Source organism: Schistocerca gregaria, chromosome 1 (genome assembly GCF_023897955.1).
Source record: "Schistocerca gregaria isolate iqSchGreg1 chromosome 1, iqSchGreg1.2, whole genome shotgun sequence".
Classification (NCBI taxonomy): domain Eukaryota; kingdom Metazoa; phylum Arthropoda; class Insecta; order Orthoptera; family Acrididae; genus Schistocerca; species Schistocerca gregaria.
Window position 1 is genome coordinate 464,233,451 of NC_064920.1, and position 20,958 is coordinate 464,254,408.

At 38.7% G+C, this 20,958-nt stretch overlaps 1 protein-coding gene across 1 annotated transcript in view; it reads left to right on the forward strand.

Annotated features, from left to right (window-relative positions):
- LOC126352649 (protein FAM161B-like) overlaps positions 1 to 20,266 on the forward strand; it is a 175,823-nt gene extending 155,557 nt beyond the window's left edge. The window contains exons 6-7 of the mRNA XM_050002701.1: positions 3,915 to 4,170; positions 19,450 to 20,266. Coding sequence (XP_049858658.1) covers positions 3,915 to 4,170; positions 19,450 to 19,878 — 685 coding nt within the window. The 3' untranslated portion in view covers positions 19,879 to 20,266. The remainder of the gene's footprint in view (positions 1 to 3,914; positions 4,171 to 19,449) is intronic.
- The last annotated feature ends 692 nt before the right edge of the window (positions 20,267 to 20,958 follow it).

Here is a 20,958-nt window from a genome sequence, read left to right on the forward strand (position 1 = left end):
GGATATGATGCTTTGGATAAATGAGTAATAAGATACTCAAACATAATTTTTAGGTACACAGTGCATTAATCACCTTAACAAATAGATTACCCTAGACAATTTACCACTAATATACTTAATATGTGGATTCCAAGCAAGTTTATCATCCAAATATACCCCCAAAAATTTAACACAACTAGGATCATCTGATGGAAACTTGTCTTTTAAACAAAATACCATCTGCTGGGTTTTGCTTTCATTAAGCAGGAACCCATTTGCTTTAAACCAGAGTGAAGCTTGCTCAATTGTCTCTGTAACACATGTTTTAAGGCTATTAAGATCATTACTGCTCCTCAGAAACATTGTATCATCAGCATAGAGTACTGTTCTGGATTTAATAAATGATGGCAGGTCATTTATCGTTATTAGGAAAAGGAAAGGGCCCAGCATGGGTCCCTGCGGAACACCTACCTTAACTTGTTCTGTACTGGACATTTCTTTCCCAACACAGATGGATTGCTTACGGTTTTGTAAATATGATCTTAATAGCTTAAGGTTGTTACCTTTAACACCATAAAAGTCCATTTTTTCAAGTAGTAGTGTATGTTCTACACTTCTACACAGTCAAAGGCTTTGCTTAGGTCACAAAAAGTCACTTGAGCAAAGCACTTATCTTCAAATACTTGATGGTTGTATTTAACAACATTGTCTGTGGCTTCAATGGATGACAGGTTTTTCCTAAAGCCATACTGTGGTCCACTTATTAATCCTATGTCATCAAAGTAAACAGATAATTGTTGGTAAATTATGCAGTCTATAAGTATTGAAAAAACTGGGACTATGGGTATTGGCCTGTAACTTGATACAGAATTTTTATCTCTTTTTTTATGTACTGGAACTACCCTGGACAGTTTAAGCTCATCATGGAAAAAACCCTCCAGTATACACTTGTTTATACAATATGTTAGGGGGTACACTATACAGTCTATTACTTTCTTCAGCATGTTACAAGACAGATCATATATGTCTACACAGTCTGATGATTTTAACTGCTTCACTATTCTTAACACTAAACCAGGGGAGACCTCCGAAAAATTGATGGTACTTGTGTTTGTTGATGACCTAGCAATATTTTTTGACAGTAACTGTGATTAGTTGATTTCAGGTTTAATTATAGTACTTCCTACTTCAACTGATTTAAGAAAAAAAGTCGTTAAATTCCTGGGGAGAGATACTAATTTTGTCACTTCTTTTATCTTTGGCGACACTATTTATTAGTGTCCATGCTGCTTTGCACTTGTTGGTGGATTTCTCAATACTTCTGAGATAGTGTGTTTGTTTGGCTTCCACAATTGCTTTTTTGTACTCCTTCTTAGATCTAACATAGGCTAATTTAGCATGGTTGGTTTTCAGATTTTTATAAATATTGTGCAACAACATAACTTGATTTTTCATAGTAGACAGCTGTTTTGTATACCATGTATTTTGTCTATGTGGAACTTTTGCTTTTAGGAGTCTGTCAGTTACTTTGCATTTCTTTATTGGAATGCTGTCATTAAAATGTCCCAAAAATGCTTTAAGAAACCTATCAAATAGTACCTTTGCTGGCAGATAATTGCTTAGAGTATAATGTGTCTCATCATAACACAGGCCAAACCAATCTCTGTTAGAAAGGGACGTACGAAACCTGTCAATTTTCTCATCTGTGACTGGTCTAGTGACCACAACTTCTGGGACAAGCTTATTTACATTACTCTTATCAAGAGGGAACCTACTTGTATAATTTAAAGATACTGAATCATCATCACAATATGGAAATACTGTCACAAAACATGAATCTTCTGTTGTTTTAAAATTTACAAAAATATTGTCAAGACATGCATGTTCTCTTGTAGGCTTGTTATTGACTGAATGTAAGTTGCACTGTCTTAGTAGGTTTTGAAGTTCAGTGACAGTACGTTTTTGTGTCGTAACATTGAATTCAGCATTCACATCTCCACCTATCACAATATCATAATGTATCCATCTAGTGTCTGTAAGTACATGTAACAGCAAGTCCAGTTTTTCTAAAAATACATTGGTTATACCCTTAGGTGACCTGTACAGGGAAATTACAACTAACTTAAAACTGTCTATTACTATACCAGCAGCTTCAAAGTTTTGTTCATCACACAGAAAATCCAGATCTAATCTATTGACTGCACTGCTAAGTGACTTGTTAACATATATTGCCACACCACATCTTAAATGCAATTTTCTGCTGTAGCTACTGGCTAGATTATAATTATCAAATTTAATAAATGTAAGTTCACTCTCACTAGCCCAGTGTACACTTAAACAAAAGATATCAAACTTATTTTCTAATCCAAAGTCATTGAAAATAAATTCTTTATCCCTTACTCCTTCCATGTTAAGATAACAGATTATAAAATCAAACCTGTCTTTCTTTACAGATGCACTATTTTGCTGAGAGACGATGAAATCTCTGGCACTATTTATCTTATGGGCTTCTTCCCCTTGCTGCCTTCTACTAAAAAATCATTTAGACATAATGGCGGTACAGTTTTCCATTTGCCCGCTACACTTGATACTGCTTCTACTCTTGGAGGTCTCTAGATGTTGAGTCACAGACAGGCACAGCAAAAAGAGTGCTAGATGCTTGAGCTTTCAGCCAAAAGACTGGACTCAGAGGCGAGAGACAGTTGTCATATGTGTGTGGCTCTAATGGATAGCAGTCTTGTTGTTGCACCTGTCTGTGACTCATTATCTCCTCTATATGGTGAGTAGCAATCTATTCCTTTCAAAATACTGTCGTTATTTCATCCTATATTTTCCATTTCTGGGAGTCTCTCAGGTGGTCTTACACAAAAGGCAGTATCATCAGAAAAAAAACTGGAAATCCAACAATATTAATGGTTAGAACATATAAGCAGTACCAGAGTCAAATACACTAATATTTCATTGTCAGAATAACATGACATGAAATAAAGCATGTTGTAAGCATACGAAGACTTTATCTCAGTAAGGATTTCTTGAAATTAAATGTATACAATAGTTCACTTCATTTCACACATGTACTTAGGTTTCTCCGAATCTTTAATAAATATTTTTATGAGTTTATAGATCACTGATAAAAAAATAAACACATTCAGTGTTGTGATAAAGTAGAACGGTTGTAGAAATTTTGTATAGTTCAGGTAAGATAAATTGTTTATATTTTTTTGAATTGTACACTGTATGTCTCTGTGAGGGCACCCCTTTTTGTATTCTTTGCCTGGAAATATTTTATTTGCTTTCAGATGTTAAAAAATTGACTGCTTTCACTGTTGACAAAATGAGTTACACGTTGGTGTACCCTCTGAATACAATGTTTCAGTTGGGTTTTTATTTTCATTGTCTCTTTTTTCTTGGTTTAGCTTCTTCTAGAGTACTCATTCTAAACTACATCTTACCATAATGAGTTAATAAGCAGTATTAGCAATGTACAAAAAAAAAATGGAACTGTGTCACTTAAGACGTTCATATTTAAGCAATAATATTCCAAATTACTATTACAATTCAGAAGTAACAGGCGCCAGGAGAAGTTTTCGCACTGATGGGTTCACTACACAGGTGCAGCATAAGAATATCACACATACTGCCTATGTGATTTGCTGGTTGCATGCATTCTAACACACCATTTTTGTTGATAGATTAGTCAAGAATTCACAACAATGGTCAGCTGCAGCGTAATTGCTGAAAAAACTGGTAAATGATTGGATTGACACCACCTTATCGGAGTCACCTCCCTATACAGTACTGATCACAAGCTATGGGTTACAAATAGCAGTGAATAAGTATATTTTTTGAGAAAATAGCTCATTAACAATTTATAAGTTAATCATTTCTTATGCCACAAAGTTTTTATCTTGTTTTAAGTTTAATCCATTTTGCAGGCAACGTTTAGAAAATGAATTGCTACAGAAACAAGAAGAAATAAGGAGAAAAGAGGAAGCACGATTACGAGCTAGATTCATTCGCCGACAACCTGCCTGGAGAGCTCTTAATTACAGTATAGCTGAGGATTTGGAATTACGTTTACAATCACGTCGAGAGGAGGAAAGAATCAGGAGAGAAGAGTTCCTACAAGATATGGAAATTATGCTTGATCGCGTGCAGCAGATCCCACCATTATTTGCCAGGCAGTGTCAAGTAAGTTACAATAAAGTGAAAAGGATAGTTGCTACTCACCATGTAGAGGAGATGCTGAGCAGCAAATGGGCACAACAAAAAGTGTCAAAAAAAGAAAAAAACCACACACACACACACACACACACACACACACACACACACACACACACACACACACACACACACACATGTCCATGCATCCATCCATCCTGAATATTGAATATTCCGTTGTAAGTTACAATAAGATGCATCCTTTTTTACAGGTGTGGGCAAATGTGCGTTTTCACTCTCCACTGTATATATTTTGGAGTGATTACTTCACCACATGTATTGCTTGTGTTAACCTAACAAACACATTAAAATAATACAGTAAATTCCTCCTTCAAAGCATAAGTTCTTGAAATAGACTGTAGGAGTGGTATATTGACCATGTATTTATCATTCAAGGTAAGAAGTGGGAGATATTTTTCACATGTGTGGAAATTGTATTCTCCCTTCCCCCTCTCCTCTCTTAGTTTCTCTATGCTTTTACATCAGGCTACAGTTTCTCCAGAATCATTGTCAACTATTGTGATTGTATTTTTGCAATATTTAGAAACAGCTTTTAAAAGCTATGATATGTTACATTTTATGCTGAACAAAAGGTGGGTCTGTGCTGTGTTAATCCAATGGTCATTTTTACTTTTAGTATTGTAAATCAATATAAATTTGAAAATGAAAATGGTAAATAAAAAGAAAGCTTTGAAGTGAAAAAAAAACAATATTAAAAAATGAAATGGAGGTCTATACAGTTAGGCAAAAGTCCATGTAAGGTAATGCAGACTGAATTTAAGATGACATGCATAATGCAGTACATGACCAGTGCGCTTATAATATTGAGTACAAGTTTGTAGATTATCTTCTACACTATTCCCCATCGAACATGCAGCTCCATCCTTGCCCAACCAGACTGACAGCAAACCATTTCATTTTTACTTTGATGTAACTTTCTTCATTCTCTCTTATGTTTGATTGAGTGACACTTATGTCAGAATAGTAGTGTGAAATTCATTTCTTTGGAACAATCATATTCCAAGGAAATTGTTAAATGGTATTTGGACTGTGGAAACAAGTCAAGGATGTTCATTTTATTTAGATGCGTTACAAGGAAATGTATGAAAAATAATAAAATGTAAGGCAGAATTGCTAGCCCAGGAAGTGAAATGTATGATACTGCTGATACACAGTATGAAAGTAACAGGAAGACGCAACTTACTTTTCAGAACCAATGTTTCCTTAACTGGGAGGAAGAGAGGGCTATGTTGGGGAAGGTTAAAAAGGAAGGGTAGGTTACTTAGATCCCAGGATATGAGAGAGCTACCTGTAGTGAGGTGAAGGTAGACAAAGAGCTTCTTCTGATAATTTACTTGTTTTGAATTGTCCTTTGAAACAATTAATATTATGAAATACTATTGTGTTATAGTGCTAATAATAGTTACATTGTAACATAATATAATACTTTTAAGAATTCCTGTGAAGAGACTTTTCAATGTAGTAGGAGGAGTTACCAAAAGTTCTTTAATTCAGTCCTAAATTCCACCACATTACACCTATAAGAAATGTGGTATGCTTGAGCAGGTTGTTGAATACATATGTACCTATGTATCTTATTCGTTTTTGTACTCATGCTGAGCTGCTGAGGTCTTTGCAGAAGTTTATGTTAAAAGTTCTTAGGTACTGGTACTGCATCTTTCTTGCCAGAATCTTCCTACTAGATATTGTTGTTTCCTTCCTGAGGCTTTTACAAAAGCTGGACGGTGCACAGCCAGTTACTGGAAGAAGTCCTCAGCAAGAAGACCAAAACAGTGGATCAGAAGATTCTAGCAAGTATGATAGGGTACCAATACACGAGACCTCCAAATGACATTAATGAGAATATGTATATTGTGAGTAGTTGGTTCAAAAGGAAAATTCTCTTGATGAAGCTATTAAAACATGAATAAAAATTACTGGTTAGTCTTTACCTTCAGGAGAAATGTCAGCACTGCCAATAAACATATAAAAGAACATACAAGTCTAAGTACATCAGATCTAAGCTACCTCCTTGGGAGTGAGAGAGGGATTAATTAGGGAAGGCTAAAAAAGAAGGGCATGTCACTCAGAACACAGGATGAGACATACAGACCCACCTGTTGTCAGCAAGAGGTGAAATCATACTGGAAGGAGAAAATGAGTAGAGTTAGGTAAGAGGTTTCTATACACAGAGTAATTGACCACATGAAGTGTGTACAGAAAATAACAGGCAAGAGAGAGTCATTAAATAGACTGAGAAGATCCTGAAAAGCAAAAAAGATGGCAAAGAAATGGAAGAAGTTCACCAAGCATCAAAAAGAATTAGCCAAATAAGAAAATTGAGAAAAATCAGTACCAGACAGAGAGAGGGAAAGAGATTTGTTTACATCTGTTCCTATGAATATCTGAAGGAGTAGACATTGGTGGTGATCTGCAGCTGTATTAATATTTCAAAATTCTTTTGACATCATATGTGTTAGGTATGGAAGTATTATCTATTGGCTATACATGAAAATTTGTGTTGGAATTGGGCTCAAAGAATGATTTCATGCTTGTCACAAGCAATTGTCTTAACCTTCTCAGCTATCCATGCACACTTCCCAGGCCAACCCAAACCTCCATATATCACACTCTCTAGTCCACTATTGCTCGCAACATTACTTGGATTCCTATAACAATATTAATGAGACAAACATATTCAGTGTTAGTGTTATCATCATCATTTCACCCATCTAACCTTGTAATGCTTGCAAGTCTGAAGGAACAGACTTTGATGATGATCTGCAGTTACATGAATAATATGAAATTTATTTAGCAGTTGCAAATTCTTTCAACATTAGCTGTATTAGTTTTGCAAATCTACCTTGGTGACACACAAAAATTTATCCCAGACCATGACTCAAACCTAGGTTTCCAGTTTATTGCAAGAAGTCACCTTCATAATCTCAGCTATTTGTGCCTGCTCTCCGGACCAACCGTAACCTCCATATGCCACACTGTGTGATGTAATAGTACTTGATGGAAGTATTGCTTTTGATGTGTACTTCTGGGTATGGTCCTATGCTGCTTTGCCCTCTGATGTATACTTTAATTTTAAAATAAATATATGAATTTGCCCATGATGCTATTAACTAGTAAGACAAATGTAACTAGGTTGTATTTAGGTGCAAAATACTTCATCTAACAATCCACAACACAATATCTACATTTTCACAATTACGTTTATTTTCACATAATAAAATTTATCATCTTCAAAATATTGTTTACTTCATTGACTGGTGGAATCATCTGCTCTGGCACGTGGTGTAGAAAGTGATTAGAGACCCCAATTTATTTGTTAGTTAACTCAATGCATAAAAATTAAATAAATTAAAACAGCTAGTAAAAATCTCAGACTCTGTCCTCAGATAAATTTTAAATGAAAATAGGCCATATACCAACTAACATCTAAACTGAGTTTAACCAAAATATTCTGTGTCCAACTCAAGGCAAACTAAGTTAAAGACCAACCTCAGTTTTCAGAATCGGAGTCCCATATGTAAATCACAAGTCCTACTACTGATGAACTGGAAAATGTCTCTCTTTCTAATTGAATGTCGCTGGAATATAACTCAGACTCATGTCAAACATTTTGAACACTTTTCTGACCAGCACAGGTCCTGCCTCAGCCAAGTTGTGACAAACAACAGCCCAAAGCAAGAGGACAGTACCCTTAAGTAGCCTCAGAACACCTCTCCATTGGAAATCCCACATGCATGTCACTTAATGAATTTCACATTTTTTACATATTTTTATATGTAGATAACACTGTGATTCTGAATGCACCAGTAGACATGCACTAAAATTCTAGTCTAAATTTACATTTGATTCCAAGTGCAATAGTTATAGATGTGACACCAGTTTCTGATTGGATTTATGATCCTCTTTCCAATGCACTATTCATAATTAGGATATGTGTGGTAGTTCGTAAGTTATGGGTGAAACTAAACAAAGTCATAAACAAATAATAAAAAACATACATCTTAAGAGCTAAGGTTGAATATTTTGTGTAACAGCCTCCACCAATGCACACTGCCATGCTGGTTGTGTACTTGTCATAATTAATATTAATTTTAAAAGCCAACTGAATTTTCTCTCATCGCTTAATTAATCATGCTACAAATCATGTGAATATGTCAATCATAGTGTCTTGCTGAGAGCTACAGTTTGAGTGCTCACTCTCCATTGAACATTAAATAATAAATAAGTTATTAAACATCTGCTGATTGATGGTTACAAAAACCTTCTATGTGCTGTATATTTTTACATATCCAAATTGCAACTAATATCTGCACATCAGCAGAATTGTTGTGTCCCCCCTTTTTAATATGACATGTCGCCCCTCATTATGTTGGCCACTTTTATGCTATATGAGCAGAAAGATGAACAATATGTGAGATGCTATTGTGTGTGTCAGCAGTGGATCTGACGTCATGTGCACCCAATTTCAAACTTTGACAGTTGAATATGTCACACCAGCTGGTGATTACACGTACCGGACCCCCAAGTAACACTGGGGCTGCCACTTCTTCCACATACATCTCATATGCCATTCATGACCAAACCCAAACCTCCTGCTCAAATAATAGTCCATCATATCACAATTGTCTATGCACCTGTTGTTCGCAGAATTACTTGGATTAATGCTACAGGGTTAATGAGGCAGAGTTGTTCAATGTTCCATGTTAGTATTATTATTGCATTTTGCCCATATAGGATTGTAATACTTCATTTACAGTGCCTGTTCCTTCACACATGCATGCACATCTGAAGGAACAGACATTGATGTTGATCTGCAGCTGTATTAAAATTAGGAAATGTATTCACCAATTGTGTATTCTTTTGATATTAACTATGTTATGTATGGAAATATTACCTATTGGTGCCAAATGAAAATTTGTGCTGGACCAAGACTGGAAACCAGATTTTCCACTTACTGCAAGTGGCTGTCTTAACCATCTAGGGATGTAGACAATGTGGCATATGGAGGATTGGGTCAGTCTGGGGAGCATGCATGGAAAGCCAAGGTGGTTAAGGTGACTGCTTACAGTAAACAAAAAATCTGGATACAAGTTGGCCAATAAATTTTGTAATATGCATGCATGCATGTCTGAAGGAACAGAAATTGTAAATTAAGTATTACAAGCCTAGATGGCCAAAACAATGATGATAATACTAGCATTGAACATGCTTGTCTCATTAACGCTGTTACAGGAATCCAAGTAACATTGTGAGGCAGAGGGGCATAAACTGTGTGGCATATGGAAGTTTGGATCAGCCTGAGGAGCATGTACATGTAAGCATGATGGTTAAGGTGACAGCGTGTGATAAGCAGGAAATCTGGGTTCAAATCCTGGTCTGCCACAAATTTTCATGTGCCCGCAATAGGTAACATTTCCATACCTATTGCAGTTGGTGTCAAAAAAATCACAATTGGAGAATAAATTTTACAAGGAAAGAGAATTGCTAAATACACAAAAATTGATTGCTGAAGATGAAGAAAAATCATCGAAGATGATCACCTGTCAAAAGCCTCCCAAGTGGCCTTTTGCAGCCGTGGACCATTGTGAGATGTGCAGGGAGAGTGTCAGTGAATTTCTGTAGGGAACCAACAGGGATGCAGGGATGTGGAGCCTGCCAACTCCAGTGCTGTGGCCAGCTGCATTAGGTTTCTCTGTTGAACATCCATGGTGCGAACAGCCTAATCGAGGTAGTCCCACAGATTCTCTTTTGAATGTAAATCAAGGGAATTTGTAGCCAGGCCTGGTGCTCTTCAAAGCACACACATACGTTGTAAGCTGTGTAGCATGTTGCAGTGTCCTACTGGTAGATGCCATCGTGTGGAGGAAAAACAAACTACATATAGATGTGGACATGGTCCCCAAGGATAGATGCATATTTGTATTGATCCACAGTACCTTCCAGAATGATGAGCTCATCCAGAGAATACCATGAAAACATTCCCTAGATCATAACATATGCAGAGTGTTTACTTTCAGATATTTTATACTGTACACACCAACAACCATCTGTCATATGTAGCACAAAGCATGATTCATCTGAAAAGTCCAACTGTCGCGACTCAGTGGACATCCAGTTGCAGTACTGGCATACAAATTACGGCCTTCGCCACCAAAGAACAGCAGTCAACATTGGTGCATGAACCAGGGGCCAGCTGCAGCAGCTCTTACAAAGCAATGTTCACTGAATGGACATTGAGGAGACACTGTTGATAGCCCCTTGGTTCATCTGGGTGATAGCTTGGGATAAGCAGGAAATCTGGGTTCAAATCCTGGTCTGCCACAAATTTTCATGTGCCCGCAAAAGGTAACATTTCCATACCTAATGCAGTTGATGTCAAAAAAATTACAATTGGAGAATAAATTTTGCAAGGAAAGAGAATTGCTAAATACACAAAAATTGATTGCTGAAGATGAAGAAAAATCATCGAAGATATAAAACATATCTCCAACTGACAAAAGAGGGTGAAGTGCTCTTGCACTTAAGTAAACTACCCACTGAAAGAGTGTGCAGCAGATATATAGTGAAATGTAAAGTGAATATCAGTGGAAAGCGAATAACACCATGAGGAAACAGGAGAAGTTCACCAAATGCAGAAAGACAATAATGACACAAGAAATACTGGGCAAATAATGAGTGAAAATTATTGGAAAGCTGATAAAGAAAGCCATTCAACAATACAAGTCAATTGCAAAATACTGGAAGTAGATCACCAAAAGAGTTTACCATATAAAATACCATAAGAAAGGAAAAAACATGTGGCCAGCCACACTCAGAAGGAAAAAAAGATCATTTAATAAAGAAAGATGACAACTTAATGGATAATAGAGAAAGCCTCATTAAAAAAAAATATCTCTGAACCTATGAGAGAGAGAGAACATGTAGAAACATCACCAAATGCTGAACAGGCAAAAACTGTGGATTAGACACAGATAACACAATAAAAGAATGCCAGAAAAGTTGTAGTAACATGATTCACATTTCCGTCGCACTTCACATAGTCTAGACCGGGAACTGTCTGCTAGGCATGCCCAATGTGAACTGACTGGGCATGGCCCATACTGCCTGAGTGATCAGGAAGCCCTGGGAATGAACCGGTGGTAATAGGCAATCTTGCTGAAAAAAGCTTGTAACTCCTTCAGCGAAGCGGGCCACAGAAGGTCGACGATACCTTGGACCAAACTTCCTAACGGCTGGACGCCGTGCCGAGAGATGGTGTAGCCCACATACTCAATGGACGGTTGGGAGAAGTTCAACTTATGCTGGTTGCAACGCAGGCCCACAGACCTGAATTTGAGAAAGAGGGTTCAAAGGTTGTGGAAGTGTTCCTTCGTGCTGCGGCCTGTGACAACTATGTCGTCCAGGTAATTAATACAATGAGGGATCGTCGACGTGACGTGCTCAAGATAATGCTGAATTATCGCCGGGGCACTGAATATTCGGAAGGCCAACCGCTGGTATTGGTAAAGGCCAAATGGGGTGTCGACGACTGCCAGCTGTTTGGAGTCCTCATCAAGTGGTATCTGATGATAAGCCTCCGAAAGATCAATTTCGAAAAATATGGGCCTCCTGCCACAAAGACGTAATTTTCCCGAGGGTTTCCTGACAATAATGAGGGGCAAAGCCCACTCACTAGAATAAATGGGAAGAACAACCCCGAGGGCTGTCAGCCGGTCTAGCTCTGCTTTTACCTGAGAATGGAGAGCCAAGGGGATCTGCCTCACGGATAGAAAATGCGGGCAAGCTGATGCCTTTAACATCAAGTGAGCTTCAAAGCCTGAAACACTCCCCAGCCCCTCCTCAAAGACATCCTTAAAGTCAGTGGTCAAAGATTCCAATGATTGATAGGCAATGTCTTCGGAGACCAATTGTATGGTGTCTGCGATAGAAAAACCGAAAGCTTGAAAGGCATCCTATCCAAAAAAGGTTAGTGGAGCTTGCATCACTGACAACAATGAAAGTAAGAGGCTGAGGAACTGATTTGTTAGTAACGTCGGTAGTGAATTGTCCCAGGAGGGGAATGAACTGTTTACCATAACCGTGTAGACGCCGGTAAACTGCCGCCAGTGGAGGCGACCCAAGGTCGGAGTAAGTTTGTGCGTTCAACAAGGAAACTGCCACGCCCATATCTACTTGCAGTTGTAATTGGCGCGACCGAACTGACACCTTGATAAAGAGTTTGTGTTCCGATGCGTTAGGAGCCTGGCCCGATGAAACTTCCTGAATGTCAACGTCCATATCCTCTGTACCGGCTTCCTTCGTCCCAACGCTGAGGGCACTCTGACCGATCATGATGTATAAAGCATGATGCACAGGACGGGAACAGGGGCTGGCAGCCGGAACTCTGTTTATGCGCCATGCTGGAGCGGCCGTAATGGCCGGATTGTACCGATGGCACATCGTCGACCCCGGACGCAGTGGACATGGCCGCGCCACCCTGAACCGCCGTGACGCTTCCAACTGTTGACCTGCAGTGTGAGAGACTTCATATGATTGAGCAATGGACAGGACTTCCTCATGGGAAGGGTCTTCCAACTGCAGGGCCCGTTGCCAGACCTCCCTATCAGGGGCTGAACGAACAATGACGTCACGCACCATAACGTGGGCATACAACTCTCTTGACTGCTCCGTGCCTTAATGACACTTGCAACTAAGACCATGCAGGGTAGTGGCCAACGCCCTGTAAGACTAATGGGGCTGTTTCTTGCATTGATAGAACTTGGCCCTAGCCGCCACAACATGCGTGCGGCGGCGATAATATGAAGACAGCGATGAACATAATGCATCGAAGGACAAGGACGAGGGTTCCTACAACGGCGTTAGCTGCCGTAAAACTTGATACAGTGAGGGAGATATCCAAAACAAGAAGAGTGCTTGACATACCTCTGTGTCGGCAACATGAAACACCTGGAAATGCTGCCAAAGGCGATGTTCATATGTGTCCCAATCCTCCTCCATCTTGTCATACTGGGGAAAGGGAGGAGGGAACGGCGCTGGAGCAGACTGCGTGGAGAGCAATGCCGGAAGCACTTGTTTCATGGTTGCCATGAGCTCTGTCTGCTGCTCTACCAAAGTCCGCACTAAATCCTCCATGCTGTGGATAAGCTGTGAAACCGGAACGACGACACAACACATGAAAGAACGACCCTACTCATCGCCAATTGTGTAGTAACACGATTCATGTTTCCGTCGCACTTCACATAGTGTAGACCGGGAGCTGTCTGTTAGGCGTTCCCGATGTGAACTGAGTGGGCACGGCCCAAGCTACCTCAGTTGTTGTTGTTCTGCCGGCAGAGGGTGTGGCCGAATTCTCGCGTGCCCCCTGGTGGACGGCACTTTACTTGCGGCAACTACTGTCCTTGACGCGCCGTGCCGATGTGCGCCTCCCGCGATCTTTTTGGTGGCTACTGCAAAAGGCAGTTAATTGAATCAAAAGGAAAAATCACTTGAGTAAATTAAAAAAAAAGTGAGATCTAATTGCAGGTCAGTACTTCTGGTCACCTGAAATGTCTGTACTGCCTTCTTCTCACAACAGTTGGTTCCCTCTCATCCTGTGGCCTGAGTGACCTGTCCTACCTTTTCAACTCCCCCAATCTACAAGATTCCTTCTCCAGGCAAAGGATTCACCAGTATGCAGTGCTTGTCATGTACAGGTGTCTGTACAGGACATTTTACCAGAATGCATTTTATACCAAGCTCCAACGATTGCATCTGCCTTATTAGCTGTCCTGTCCTCTATTTTAGGAGACAGTAAACTGAATGTGTTATGTCTTGTCTTCTAAACTGTATCTTAGGTAGAAGATTTTCATGTTTTTCCAGTATGGCTACTTTGTCTTTTATTTTGCAATTGATCAGTCAGGCAAGTTTCCTTGTTACACTGTTTGAAGTTCTTTTTGGTTATATTCTGTGTATTCTGATCACAACCTGCCTTGTGGCTCCTTTTGGTGTTCTTTGTGAAAGTGTGTGAGAGAGAGTGTTCCAGGGTTTCTGAGGATTAAGTTTTATGTTTTAGCCTCTGTTACATATGTTTCATGCAACAAAACTGCATTTGTCTCCCACCAATTGAGCATGGGAACTGATCACCTCTCTGGTGAGCACCCTATACATTGTTAGTATCACCACTGCTGTCACCTCTGAACTTCCTGAGGAAGGGACTGTTAGTTCTGAAACTTAGGATTGTAAATATAATTTTATATCTGTCTATCAGCAGAATCGATATTATATATATTTTGTGAAGCAGTTGTCAAAATACATTCTTTGAAGAGGGGTCCGCAGGATGGTTTAGAATCAACACCAGCTTTAATTCTTGTAACATGCTTCTTTATTCTAAAAGTATTAAATATTATATCTGTAAGTAGTTTTCCCACACCGAACCAAGTAAATTAATAAATTCACAAGTGGATGGAAATATGCGGAATAAACTAGTTTTGTAACTTTTGAATAACCTGTAACAATAATCATGTTTACTGCAAGATGTTACTGAATTGAGAGCCTTCATTAATTCTAGGATGTGGGTTTTCAGATTAAGGTAGTAGTCCAAAATAGTGAAAAGTATCTACTTTTTGTATTCCAGTGTTTAAGTAACCTTTTATCTAACTAGTAGAGTGCTGTGGCAAGTCCTTCTTTGTATGTACTTAGTCTTGTCAAAGTTCAATAGTAATCCAATTGTCCTACCTGTCAGTTTATGTCTTCAGACATTTCTTTGGATGGTTTGTTGCTATTATATTGTAGGCAAAGGAGATAGCCTTTATTGTTTTAACACTATGACAGAATTTTAGTGAGGAAAAAAAGTAGCAGGTTTTGCTTCATTTTGCATTCAGATATTCTATGTGTTTATTCCATTTTTAATTTCTTTGCAATTGCAACCCTTAGAATTTGGTCTCTGTTCTTCTACAGTCTTGTTCATTATTGATAAGAGATAAATGGGTTGTTGCATATCCTTGTTTGGAGGACTGTCAAATTTTAGTGATAGTTTTGTTGCTAAGTTGTTTTGTGACAGTATTTATGTAATGTTCCCATAGTTATTTACATAATCTCTCATGCCTTTTTTATAAATTTCAATTATGTTAGACATAGGTGTGTAAGAGGTTCAGTTAAGTTTAAAGCGCCCAACTTTAAGACTGTTACAGGGACACTGTCAGTGCCTGCAGAGTTGGATATTTTAATCCTTTTGCCAATTCATCCTGTGTGACATTGCTGATATACATCTACTTACTACGTGTCCTCATTTTATTTTTATTGGATTGGGCAGTACAAGACACATCCATAAACTAAGTTTCTACTCATCCCACAGCCAATGAACCACAGTAGCATTATAGAAGCAGTTGAAAATGGAGGCTTATATTCCAGTTCCCACTGTGTGTGAAGTGTGGTCAATGATAAAGTTTTTTTAAGACACAGAACATAGTGCCGAATGAAACTCATTGTCAGCTGTGCTAGGTCTATGGGCCTAATGTCACAGGTGAGCTGATGGTGCATTGCTGGTAAAGAGGATTTACAGCAGGTCACCAAAAAGTTCATGGTGAGGAGCACAGCTGGAGTCCATCCATCATTACAGGCAACGTTATGGAGCTTGTGTGGTAATGCATTATGGAGAATCATTGCTTACCAGTCACGGAACTTAGCAGTCCGTTCACACAGATGAGCCACTCCTTGTTGCATGAAACTATGTTCTGAAAATTGTGCACCAGGTGGTTGCCAAAGCAACTGATTCCAGAACACAAAGCAAAGCGCATGGGAGTAGCTTTGACTTTTCTACAGCAGTACCATGCTGATGCCTGTGCTGATGCTGAGTTTCTGGACTGAATATTCTCAGATAATGAGACATGGATTGCACACAGTACCCCAGAAACCAAGCAGCACTCAATGCACTGGCATCATAATGGCTTTCCATGCAAGACAGGATTCAAGCAGACTGTGTTGGTGAGGAAAATGTTGGGTTTAGTGGTCTGGGGAGGACAGGGAGTGCTCCTCAACGAATTACTGACCAAAGCTGAGGTGGTGAATGCTGAATATTACTGTGAAACAATGCAAAAATTGCTGTGGGCAATTCAAGGAGAGTTTTCACCTTCGCAATTCAGAAAGCTGATGTTAGCGGTAAGGATCCATATGGTGCAGACTGTGAAGCAGTCATTGAAATGAAGTATTTCATATTCGCAGAGTGCTCAGCAACAGGGTGGTCCACTTGTTTCTTGGCCACAGTTTGTCGGTGGTGACTCAAGTGGGCAGAAAGCTTATTGGTTGGCATGCCCATATAGAATGCAGCACAATGGTTGCAGCTTAGCTTGTAGATCACATGAACGGTTTCACATGTAGCCCTGCCTTTGATAGGATAGGTGATTTTTGTGACTTCACTTGAGTAGGTGGGGGTGGGAGAATGTATGAGACAGGTCTTGCATCTAGGCCTGTTACAGCGAGATGAGCCATGAGGTAAGGGGTTGGGAGCAGGGATTGTGTAGGGATGGCTGAGTATATTGTGTAGGTTCAGTGGATGGCTGAATACCACTGTGGGAGGGTTGGGAAGGATAGTGGCATGACATTTCTCATTTCGAAAAAATATGAGAGGTAGTCAAAACCCTGGTGGAGAATGTAAGTTCGTAATCTCTAAAGTATATGAGGAATAAATGTCTTAATCATAATCAGAGTCATCATCGAAATCTGAATCCTCTACAACCTCTGGTAAGGGGTACAGAATTCTTAGAATCTCTGCTGGTGCCAGCTCAGGCATTCTAAAGAACAAAAAAATACAATAAGCACTGTGCCAATTTCACAGCCACACAACTTGCACATCACACACAGTTCACTGGAACAAGTAATTCCTACAAATTTACCTTGCAGTATCTCTGTGATTTTAATTGCATATTACTGTGATTGACATGAATTTAATGAATCTATCAGCCAAGAAGATAAGATGAAAAACTTTTACAAGATCAAAAATCTTAGCCAAATTATAAAATGTTCTCACTGGTAATAATTTATTATGTATTGATTCTAGTACAACCATCAAAATAAACAAAGTCTGTTCAGTAGACAGTTCTTTGTGAAATCCACACTGTTTGCTACTGAAAATGGTTTTCTGTGTTAAGTGTTTCCAAGGTTTTCTTCCTTTAGTCTTTGATAAGGCAATATCATACTACAAGGCAGCAGTTGCTAGTCTTGGTCCATCCCAGGTATTTTATTTCCATGGTACCCACCATATCTGGTGAGCATTCCCCTATCCATCACCTGGGGAGATGCCCAATCGGAGACCAGCAAACTCCACATGGGTGGTTTTATTATAAGCTCCTGAATATTTACTTTTAGAGATTTAATGATGCTGTAAACTTCTTTTGGAGATACAAAGTGTGGTTTTATTTTATCAAACTTATTCTCTAATTCTGTCTTAGAAAATGTAGGCTATCTACTAAGGAAGTGTTCAGACTCAAATATTATGCAACTGACAGAAAGAAACTTATTAAAAGGTTTGCCAATTTTTGGACTATCTCAGATCAGTTCATTATTTGCCTTTAAGTAGATTTCCTCATTCTTATTTACTTATTTTTGTTTTGTATCTTGTTCTTACTACATTACAGACCGACGTTATCTTGGTGCTGGAGGAACTTGTTTTTTCTTTGAAATACATAAATTTGATCCTGTGATGAATTTACTTGCACTTAAAAAATTATAATGTTATTGAATCATGCTATCATCTATGTCTCTTGATGTGAAGTGTTTTCTTTGTTTTATATGACATTTTGATTTAATTTGTTACTCGTGTTTTATGAGCATTTAATCTACTTACATGGTGTGTTATTAAGACAACAGTTTTCTGAATACTGTGTGTGTTACAAAATGCTTTGTACACTGTCTAGTTACATAAATGTGATCACCTGTCAAAAGCCTCCCAAGTGGCCTTTTGCAGCCGTGGACCATTGTGAGATGTGCAGGGAGAGTGTCAGTGAATTTCTGTAGGGTACCAACAGGGATGCAGGGATGTGGAGCCTGCCAACTCCAGTGCTGTGGCCAGCTGCATTAGGTTCCTCTGTTGAACATCCATGGTGCAAACAGCCTAATCGAGGTAGTCCCACAGATTCTCTTTTGAATGTAAATCAAGGGAATTTGTAGCCAGGCCTGGTTCTCTTCAAAGCACACACATACATTGTAAGCTGTGTAGCATGTTGCAGTGTCCTACTGGTAGATGCCATCGTGTGGAGGAAAAACAAACTACATATAGATGTGGACATGGTCCCCAAGGATAGATGCATATTTGTATTGATCCACAGTACCTTCCAGAATGATGAGCTCATCCAGAGAATACCATGAAAACATTCCCTGGATCATAACATATGCAGAGTGTTTACTTTCAGATATTTTATACTGTACACACCAACAACCATCTGTCATATGTAGCACAAAGCATGATTCATCTGAAAAGTCCAACTGTCGCGACTCAGTGGACATCCAGTTGCAGTACTGGCATACAAATTACGGCCTTCGCCACCAAAGAACAGCAGTCAACATTGGTGCATGAACCAGGGGCCAGCTGCAGCAGCTCTTACATAGCAATGTTCACTGAATGGACATTGAGGAGACACTGTTGATAGCCCCTTGGTTCATCTGGGTGATCAGTTTCTCAACAGTTATATATCTGTTCACTCATATACATTTTCACAGTCATTATTCACCCCTGTCTTGTATGGACTGTGATGCACCAGAGATGCCTCAGCACCAGTTTTGGATAGCACCATTTTGCCATGCATGGTATACTTTAACTATGGTGGCACTGGAACTGTTTACAAACATGGCCATTTCAGAAATGTTTCCACCCTTGGTTCAATAACCAATAACTCAATATCAAATAAACACCTCCGTTTCCACATTATGACAATTACTGTATTGTTTTCTGCATCCCCTAAACATGCTTGATGTAACCTCCACTGCCAGCACTGCCACCTGCATTCTGTGAGTGATTATTGCACATTGAAGTTGGACATAGCCAGTGGTAACATTAATGTGACTGTACTGTATAAATGGGTTAAGATTTTTTTTACATGTTATACAGATTGTATGTTGAGTATTTTCATAATCTTTACTCTAACTTTCTTTTTGTCTTAAATGTTCTATTTGTTCTGACAGTTATTTTTACTACCACTGTTTCAGTTTTGGTTACCATAATTAAAATATCTTATCTAAATGTATTTCATTTCATAGGCAGGAATGAAAGAAAAGTTCAAAAAACGGAAGAACGAACAGTGTAAACCTGGTCTGAAAATTGCTGTTCATGATATCCCTAAAAAGTATCAAGATTATGGACATCTCAGCCCAAGTGCCTTTTCCGATGATAAGTGTTCAAAACTTGGATTAAAAGTATCTATCAATGAAAATGCAGAAACAATTGCATGTGAAAGTGAATGTGAAGGTGATACACAAGGAATAACAAAGCATCAAGGTGTTAAAATTGAAGAAATAGTGGAAGATAAGTCAGAAAAAGGAACAGACAAACCGGTGGAATCTAAGCAAAAAACTGGTAACATAAAAACAGAAGACTGCCCTGAAGATGATGACTGTGATTATACTGAAAGTTTTCAAGATGCCAGTGATGATAAGAGCTCTCATACTAGCACTTGTGACAGAGACTGAAAAAATAGCAATACTCATTAATTAACAGAAATGTTACATTACCAAATATTATAAACAGGGCAATAGTCTGTTCTTAACTGTATATTATGCCAGATGTCTGTGAATAAGACATGCAAATTGTCATAAAATATGTTGCTGTGAACAACATACAATTATCATTACATGCGCCAGGTAACAGCCCACCAAAAATTCGACAACATAACATAACTTTAGTACCAGCTCTAATAATATGCCACTGGTTGCATTTCATGCTTGATGGCTTTGAGCATTAACTACAGTGTGTTTTCCAATGCTTCTCAAACTTAGTAACACAGAAACTTGAGCAATATATTTGCTCATATGGTACTCATATGTTAGAGTACTGCTGTATGTGACAAGTCTTTACTTGGCTTTGGTACACAGGAAAAGGGGTGAAGAAATTTCGCATGGCATGACAGAAGTTGCCAAAGATGACCATTACTATCTCATCTAATAACACAGCCACGTGTATGTCATGTATATCTACACGCGGCACATTAGGCTGTGCTTCCTGTGGCTGCAAAGTCAATGGAGTGCTTAAGTGCGATAAGCAAACCTGAGCTAAAACACAGTAACTGATCATTGAGATATCCCCCTCCCTCCCCAACCCATTAAAATAGGAGGGAGGGGGGAGAGAGAGAGAGAGAGAGAGAGAGAGAGAGAGAGAGAGAGAGAGAGAGAGACCATGACTATGTAATCTGTACGCCCTGGATTTGAAAGAACTAAAAAACAGCAAAATATGCAAATATTTACTATCTTAAAAATGAGATATGATTTTATATAAGCTTGTTTAAAAACAACCTTGTTTACTTTTTTCATATATACCATGTAATGTAAAATTCACTTCTGAACACATTGTGAGGATACTACTTGCTTTTTGTTTATTTGAAATTAGTTAGCACATTATTTTTGAAATGTTTGCAAGTGTCTTGGGGGAAAGAAACAACACAAAGTACAGTGAAAACAATAACACCTATCCAAACAATGGGACTATGCTTTTACTACTGTGCATCACTTATTTTAAACTATTTCAAATCTGTTAATATGTTTTGTCAATCTTCA